General features: G+C 36.1%; 1 protein-coding gene across 1 annotated transcript; it reads left to right on the top strand.

The window, feature by feature from the left end:
• The first annotated feature begins 3,103 nt into the window (after positions 1–3,103).
• LOC119641432 (organic cation transporter protein-like) lies at positions 3,104–5,076 on the top strand. Its single transcript, XM_038040122.1, has 4 exons — positions 3,104–3,122; positions 3,212–3,554; positions 3,898–4,041; positions 4,101–5,076. Exons 1-4 carry the CDS (start codon positions 3,104–3,106, stop codon positions 5,074–5,076), a joined length of 1,482 nt encoding a protein of 493 aa, XP_037896050.1.
• The last annotated feature ends 3,207 nt before the right edge of the window (positions 5,077–8,283 follow it).

Genomic DNA, 8,283 nt, shown 5'->3' with positions numbered 1-8,283 from the left:
ACTTACAATCGGTACAGGACCAAATTGCAAATGAGCCCGTAAGCCATCGCAAACATGCATAAGCCTGGCCTAGTTAACAACAATTCATTTTCGAATCGTAAAATTATAAAAGCAAGCGCGGACCTAGCTTTGCTAATCGAAAACTCAATATTCAAGTTGAAACGTAACCTGTGGTCAAATAGAACGCCTAAATCTGTGATCGAATCGACGTCCTCCAACTTATGCGAATCTATGAAATACTAAGTAATGAATGACTTTCTTCTTGATAAAGAAAGAAAGTTTCTTACATTAACTCAGATTTAGTTTCAGAAGATTCAAAGAGCACCATGCAACAAAATTATCCAAGTCACCTTGAAGCTGATGTGATTGCGATTCAACAGAGAAGGAAGAAAACAGTTTTACATCATCAGCATACATTAAGATCTGGCTGGAATTAACCACCGATGAAAGATCGTATATGTATAAACTAAATAAAATGGGACCTAAGTGACTTCCTTGAGGTACGCCTGACATAACGGGGAATTCATCCGAGATGATGGAGTGAAACAAAAGCCTGAAGGATCTATTGTGCAGATAAGAGCTTATCCATTTCACTAAATAGAAAGGGAAGCCAGAGGCTTGGAGTTTAAAGATAAGTAAGTTATGGTTAACCACATCAAACGCTTTACTTAAATCAGTGAATATAACATTTGTGCGAGAGCCACTAGAAAAAGCCTTGAAAACACGACAGGTAAACTCTAACAAGTTGGTGACTGTTGATCGCCCTTTCCGAAAGCCGTGCTGGTGCGGAGAAATATACGAATTAATTGTAACAGCCAAATGCTTAGTCACAATACGCTCGAACAACTTGGGCAAGACACTCAACTTGGCTATGCCTCTGTAGTTCTTAACAAATTGTGTACTTCCACTTTTGTGGATGGGAATAAGGAAACTACTCTTCCAACATGAAGGGAAAGCACCTAAATTCAAGGACAGGTTAAAAATCTTTGAGATGACACCACATAATTCGACAGTGGAAGATTTAAGTACACATGTTGGAATTCCATCAGGCCCAGGCGCACGACTATATTTTAGAGAAGTCAACTCTTTAAAAACGTCATCTTCCGAAATAACCAAGTTAGGAATTGAAACCAAGTTAGTTATAAGATATGGGTAGTTTGCTGATAAATCGAAATTAGCAATCGAAAAGTTCCATCGGAAGTACTCAGCAAACAGATTTGAGATTTCAAAATCATCCGAGCAATCAGAGTTATTAAAGGAAACATGAGAGGGATATGTGAAAATTTTTCTTTTAGAGTTAACGAATTTAAAAAAGTATTTAGGATTAGCAAACAGAGAGGATTTAATGAACTGAAGGTATCTGCAGTAATAATGGTGGTTGAGGGAGTTAAGTCTATGCCTCGCCACCGAGTAAGCGGAATAGTCGAGCGCAGAGCCACTTTTCGAATATTTTTGAAATAACTTGTTTTTTCTATTGTTGTAATATTTAATTGTCTTATTAAACCACGAGGGACACCTGCTTCGAGATCGTTACTGCTTGATCGGAACAGATGCAGCAACAGCTAGATTTAATGTATTGGAGAGCGATGACAATAAGCTTTCAATACTTTCGGTTGAGAAATCTCATATGTTTTAGCAAAACAATATTGATTTTATGAAAATCATAATAATTATTTAAAAGAGTTTGATTTGGCACATTAAGGCATTTCAACAAACCATCATTAATATGATGAAAGGAAATGCATATTGATGGATGATAAGGATCCTCAGGTAAACTAAAAGGTGGACAACGATTTACGTAAATCTCGGGAAAATTGGCAAAGCAGAGATCAAGCAGTCTACCATTACACTTAGGGGTACGATTATATTGACCCAAATTATGATCAAACAATTCATTAAAGAATACAACAGCCCTATCAGACGTTGAAGTAGGAATCAAACAGCCAGAATTATCACGGTTACACCAAGTGACTTGAGGCAAGTTGAAGTCCTCCAATGCAACGACCAAATCGATGGGTCTAGACCGCTTGGCCACTTCACAAATGTGGGCGGCCCGTTGCTTGTAAATGGAGATATCAGAATTTGGGGGAATATAGGTGCAGGTTATAAAAAACTGTTTATTAGGCATTTTCGCACGAATGGCGATAAATTCAACGTCAGGAAAAGAGGGAAATTCTATTGAATTGGACGGGACTGACGCAAATATGGCAATTAATACACCACCACCAATGCGAGTCACTCGATCATTTCTAAAGACTTGGAAAGAATTGTGAAAAAGTTCCGACGAATGAAGATCGGGTTTTAGTCGAGCTTTAGTGAAGGCACTCCGTGCTCAGTGAATTTAGAAAAGTAGAACGAATTTTTGAATTTAGGCCCCGAACATTTTGATAAATGGGAGATAATGGGCCTGAAAAAAAATGTAGTTTTTTGAAGGCGACAAGACTGACTGCTTTGATATTACGGGGACGATCTCGAGGGATAAATTCCTTAATTGAGGATCCTATTGATTACAGTGGCTCGTTTAACAACATACCGCTGTTTTCAGTCGGAACTAGTCTTTTAAAAGAGGAGATTGCCCTAGATTGAGAAGGAGCCATTTTGAAAATGCTAACTCGCTTTAAGTTGACTGATTGGGCTTTCGCCGCCAGATAACTTTTAATGTTATTTACCGATGTTTCAGGTGCCAGTCTTGACACAAATATTGCTTTTCTGGGAGGAACTGCCGTCAAGCAAATGTCATTACTTGGAACAGGCGGGTTCACGGTTGGGGAGTTTAGAGTTGGGGAGAATACAGATGGCGTTATCGCCCTTGCTTGTACGACTTGCCCAGGATGATGAGCAGCATCTTTTTGTATGCTGCATTTTAGTGTACTCTGTCCTTCAGTGGTAGGTATAAAAATGTACCCTATTTTTAAAACTTAGATAATAAAAATTTTTCATTTCAAAATCGATTCTATGCTATATTGCACTTTGATAGGCATCCATCCCTGTGAAAATACTTTTTTCCAACTGGTTTTTAATGTTTTGATTTTGTTTTGTGAATTCTTTTATAATTAATAATTTCTTTTACCCTCATATTGTGTTGAAAAACACTTTTGATAAGATGGAGGAGCAGAAAAAAGGTAAATATTGGTTTTGATCGTAAATATCGGCGGATTGGCATCATAAAGGGACTGACCTTCATTAGGAATATAACACTTTGTTTTTACAGTACCTCGTCCTGACCCAATTATAATACACTTGGGTGACATGGGACGCTATCAGTTCCTCTATTGTATGCTGATATTTTTATCGAAATTTCCTTCTGGATGGGTGACAATGTCGCATATCTTTTTGAGCGCTAAGGGCGAATATTATTGTGAAAGCGGGAAGGACGTGGACCCCTGTACTGATAAATGTAAATCGGCTACGTTTGATCGGACAATTTTTACCGACACAATTAATATGTCATTTGATCTCTCTTGTGATCGTTTCTGGCTTGCAAGTTTATCCCAATCTCTAGTAATGGGTGGCATTATGAGCGGTGCTATGATATTTGGAATATTATCAGATAAGTAATTACAGACAATTTTTTAGACAACTTCTTTAAAATACATACATCTTTCGAAGGAGATAACCTAGTCGAAGGCTTTATATATATAATCGAAACTAAGTAGAGCACACTTAATTAGAAATTACAGTCATTGGATAATTTTCGCTTCGATTTGTCGCTTTCTCATAGCAACCGCGAAATTGCAAGCGTTCTCACTTTCATGTCCAACGTACTTAAACACCATTCCCCACTATTTTTTTTCTAGCCATTATCGTGGTTATACGCAGGGCTTTGAAAAACTTTTTTGAAGGGCTGGTTGTATATATGATATGGGAACATAAAATAACCATTTCCTTTTTTTTCAGATATGGACGTCGTATAACGTTTATTATCGAATGTATAGTGCAACTGGTATTCGGCGTGGTAGCTGCATTTTCAGTAAACTACCCTATGTACGCCCTTTTTAGATTTCTGCATGCAACTGCTACCGGGGGGCAAATGACTACCAGGTTTGCTTTAAATTTCTTCATTAAGTATTTACATTTCTTAATGATTGCTGAACTTATAGCTTTGTCCTAATCATGGAGATTATTGGTCCCAAATACCGTGAGACTATGAATATTTTATATCAAATCCCATTTAATTTGGGTCACGCAACTTTGCCGTTATTTTCTTATTTTCTACGTGATTGGCATTACTTTTATCTAAGCTTTTCTTTGTTTTCAATTGTATACTTTATATATATATGCGTGATATTTGAATCGCCACGTTGGCTATTCACCACAGGTCGTTTGGAAGAGTCCATACCGATTGTCGAAAAGATCGCAAGAAGGAATGGCCGCCCTCCAGAAAATATAGAAAAAATACGACCCGAGATGGAAGCAGCCTTTCAACAGTTGGCATTGTCCGGTACTAAGAAGAAGAGCTCTATTTTGGATTTGTTTCGGACTCCGAATATCCGCAGAAATACCATAATTATGATGTATGAATGGTACAACGTGTGCATGGTTTACTATGGTTCCGCTCAATTTATATCAACATTAAGCGGCAATATATTCTTAAATGTATTCATTAGCGGCATATTAGGAGTGCCGGGCACAATTTTGTGCGTCTTTATGACAAAATATTTGGGACGGCGTGTAACAATGGTTATATCGAACGCAATAAGTGCTTGTGGGTTTTTGATGATTGCTTGCGTTACCACTTTAAAGCCGACAATGGTCGTAGTCTTCGCCATAGTTGGTCTCTTCGGTGCGTCAATTACTTTTCCGAATACATATATGTACGCTGGCGAAATATTTCCTACTTTAGTACGAACAACTGGTATGGGCTTGTGTTCATGCTTTGGTCGTTTCGGTTCGATGATAGCACCATTTATAACAAGTGATTTGGCTTTATATTCGCCCGTTATACCACCAATAGTGTATGCAGCTATTGCCTGTATTGGTTTTGTGCTTACATTCTTCTTGCCCGAAACAAAAGGTCGCAATGTGCCAGAAACTATAGAAGACGGCGAAGCCCTTCATTTTAGGAAAACGGATTAACAATAAGCAAACATGTCTAGTTGGCTTTTTCCATTGGCGGACCGTGGATGAAAATAGAATGGACTCTGCACCTAAAAATTTAAAGCTAATAAAAATAAATTAATTAAAAATTGAATTCACATTTTTTTCAGATTTAACTTAATTAACGTGGATTCACTCTAAAAAAAAAAAATTTAAATTTAATACGATGGCAAAATTGAGGAAATAATCGAAATGTTTTGTCCCACTTAGTCAAAGGCAGGGGACAGCGAAGTCAATTCTATATATCCCAGCAGAACGAGCAATGGAAACTACAAGGATTAAAGCAATGAGTTTTACTACTGCTTTTTCCGTGGTACGTATGGCAGCATGGCTGTATGAATTGATACCGGCTAGAATCGGCCGGCAATATCGACTTAATGTTGATTGAAAGTAGCAATTGAAGTGAATAGTTTTTAGAATTTCGAGTTTACTTATCTCCGTTTTCCGTAGATTTCTCGAATTGCAGTAAAACGACTTTTTGATTTGTTGGTTTTTAAAAATTCAACTTAAAAACATAAGCCTAGAGCTAAAAATTAAGGCTAATCTGTAATTCCCCATATTTTTATCGTCTACATTAAGTATATTGAAGAAAACAATTAAGAAAATGATATTTGATGGTGACCGAATCTTTTATATTAATCACCGCTGTGCCAATTTTCATCATAACACAATAAAACGAAGACTTTTCAAAGTTAAAAAACAAACATTTTCGAGAAAATACTCATATAGGGTACGGTTCAAAAAATAGGGCAAAGTGGTCCAGATTTGGTATAGTTAATTTACAAAGTTTATCTTAATCTTATCATTATGATCTGATGTTCACCATAAAGCTATGTGATTCGCTATATGAGAACTTGGAGTTTTTACACCAGTTTAGAATGCCGAATATTATTAATTAACAACTTGTGCCGAGAAATTTTGAAAATTGCAACCTTTTTCCATATAACGATTTTTCAAAATCGGGAGTTATATGGGAAGCGGTCGAAAAAATTGTCTGATCCAAACCATTTTCAGTAGCGTTCGTCTCTGGGTCAAGGCACGTCAATGTAACAACTTTCATCAAAATATTTCAAAATTTGCGACCTGCTTGAATATGGACAGACGTCAGACGGATGGAGGGACATACGGTTTCGATCAAGTTAGTAGATGATTCAAAATCGGTTAAGATAATGAAAGGTGCTCCTCAAGTCTTTCTGGATGATACATTCGTCCGCACTAACTTAATATACCCTGTACTACAAGTGGTGTGGGATATAATTAACTCATATAAATTCTTGCCGCTGGATTTCCGTAAAAATACAATCCTGGAGTACCAATTTTTGCCAATTTTCTATATAAAACTACTCTTATATGACCAATAAATAGTCTTGGCGAATTAAGTCGTTGAGAGTTCGTAGTTTACTGGCGTAAGTCAGTGCTCCAACATGACGTCAAAAGTAAAAAGTCTGTTAAGGTTATACCGCAAGATCTTCATGGCAAGCTCACTTAGATATTTTTTGAGGTTACATGATCATTGAACTTTTCCCGCCATTAATTTAATTTTCTCACGGGAAATGTGGCATTTTATTGAACCCATATATTGTTTAAATTGAAATCATTTAACTTTTCTCTATTATTCTATATGCAATGCCATTTTCATGCTCAAAGATGATATTTTCGGCCCACAAACCATACACAAAAGTTGTATACGTAAAAGATATTTAGGAGCATCAGATTTGTTTTCTTTACACTAAAGAGGCAGTAATTCCTATTTAAAAAGTTAGGTAATCCAATGATGCGGGAAATGTAACTTAGTGTTCATGGTTTTCTTAAGTTTACCCGAAATGTCTGCGCTGCACTGCCGGAAATGCGTTTTATGTATGTTTACTTTCGGAACGACAAAATGGATGATCAAAAAGCTTGCAAGTGCGGGGCGAAAGCAAGATCACGTACCTGATCCTTGCAGACGTTTTATAATATTTCTGGTTTTGTAGTAAAACTCTCTTTGTTTCACAAAAGTATGTTATTTTAAAAAAATTATAAAAATTATTTTAGTTATACTGCTTCCTCTTTAAAAACCCGTGATACGAAAAAAATGTTTGAACGCTTCAAGTATCTGTATACTGTTACACAACTATGTTGATATATGAAAATCAAATTCCTTTATTACTGAAAATTTTCCCACGCCCACAAACATCTTTTTATATCATTTCTACATAATTAAGGGATCATTTAAAACAAAAAAGAGAAAATTGATGTTTGAAAAATCAATAACAAATAAATTTTGCAACGTTATAAAAAATGGTTCGTGTCTAGGCTTTATGCGTATATTTTCTACAATAAAGTTTTTTTAAATTGAAGCTGCTTACCGTTCATGTTAAATTTGAAGCTTTGATGTTTAACAGACTTTTTCCAGAAAGTACTTTTTAGACAAAACGAAAATGACAAAGCTCGATATTTAACATTTGTGTGCTCTTTAACTTTGTATAAAACATCTCTGTACGTAAAAGCGTTTCTTCATTATATCCTATAGCACTTGTGGCACAGCGTATATTAAATTAGTGCCGATGTACGTGTAGAAGGGCCTAAGGTAGACCTACCTTTTATTATACTGATCGATTCAGAATCATTTTCTGAGCCTGTTTGAAGCAATTTTTGGGATATTTTGATGAAATTAGTTACACTGACGTACTTTGCCCCAGAACGAAAGCTATTGAAAATGGTTCGAATCAGAACACTTTTTCGAATACTCCCTACAGAAAGCCATTATCTGAGAAGTCGTTGTATGGAAAAATTTGCAATTTTCAAAATTTTTTGATAAAAGTGACTAAAAAGTGGTATTTCTGCTTTTTAAATCGGTGTGAAAGCTTTGGACGTGCTCAGCGGAAAAGTTGAACGAAACCAAAAAAAGGGGAAAAATCTTGGACACCCGTCTCATAGTGCAGACTGTGGAAGTTTTTTTCTTTAAGAAAAAGTTGATGGATATTAAAGATTCGACGGATAGATCGGATGGATTTTCTGGTAAAAAGCTAAAGTAATTGCGGTCTACTAATTTATGTGATAAAGCACTAAATGGGCCCACCTCTTATTATACTAATATATCTACAATCATTTTTTGCAACAATTTTAATTTATCTGCTTGTCTATTGGTTTGGCTGCCTCGCTCTACATTGCTTGTTAACGAAACTTTGTCTTCGACCTGTTTTA

Source organism: Glossina fuscipes, unplaced genomic scaffold, assembly GCF_014805625.2.
Source record: "Glossina fuscipes isolate IAEA_lab_2018 unplaced genomic scaffold, Yale_Gfus_2 150, whole genome shotgun sequence".
Taxonomy (NCBI): Eukaryota; Metazoa; Arthropoda; class Insecta; order Diptera; family Glossinidae; genus Glossina; species Glossina fuscipes.
Note: the sequence above shows the minus strand (reverse complement) of the source record. Positions and strands in the feature narration are given on the sequence as shown.

Excerpts from the sequence above, each read along its gene's own strand:
- LOC119641432 (XM_038040122.1), top strand. Across the intron at positions 3,555-3,897 it reads TTTGGAATATTATCAGATAA|ATATGGACGTCGTATAACGT; the intron begins GTAATTACAGAC and ends CTTTTTTTTCAG. Across the intron at positions 4,042-4,100 it reads GGGGGGCAAATGACTACCAG|CTTTGTCCTAATCATGGAGA; the intron begins GTTTGCTTTAAA and ends CTGAACTTATAG.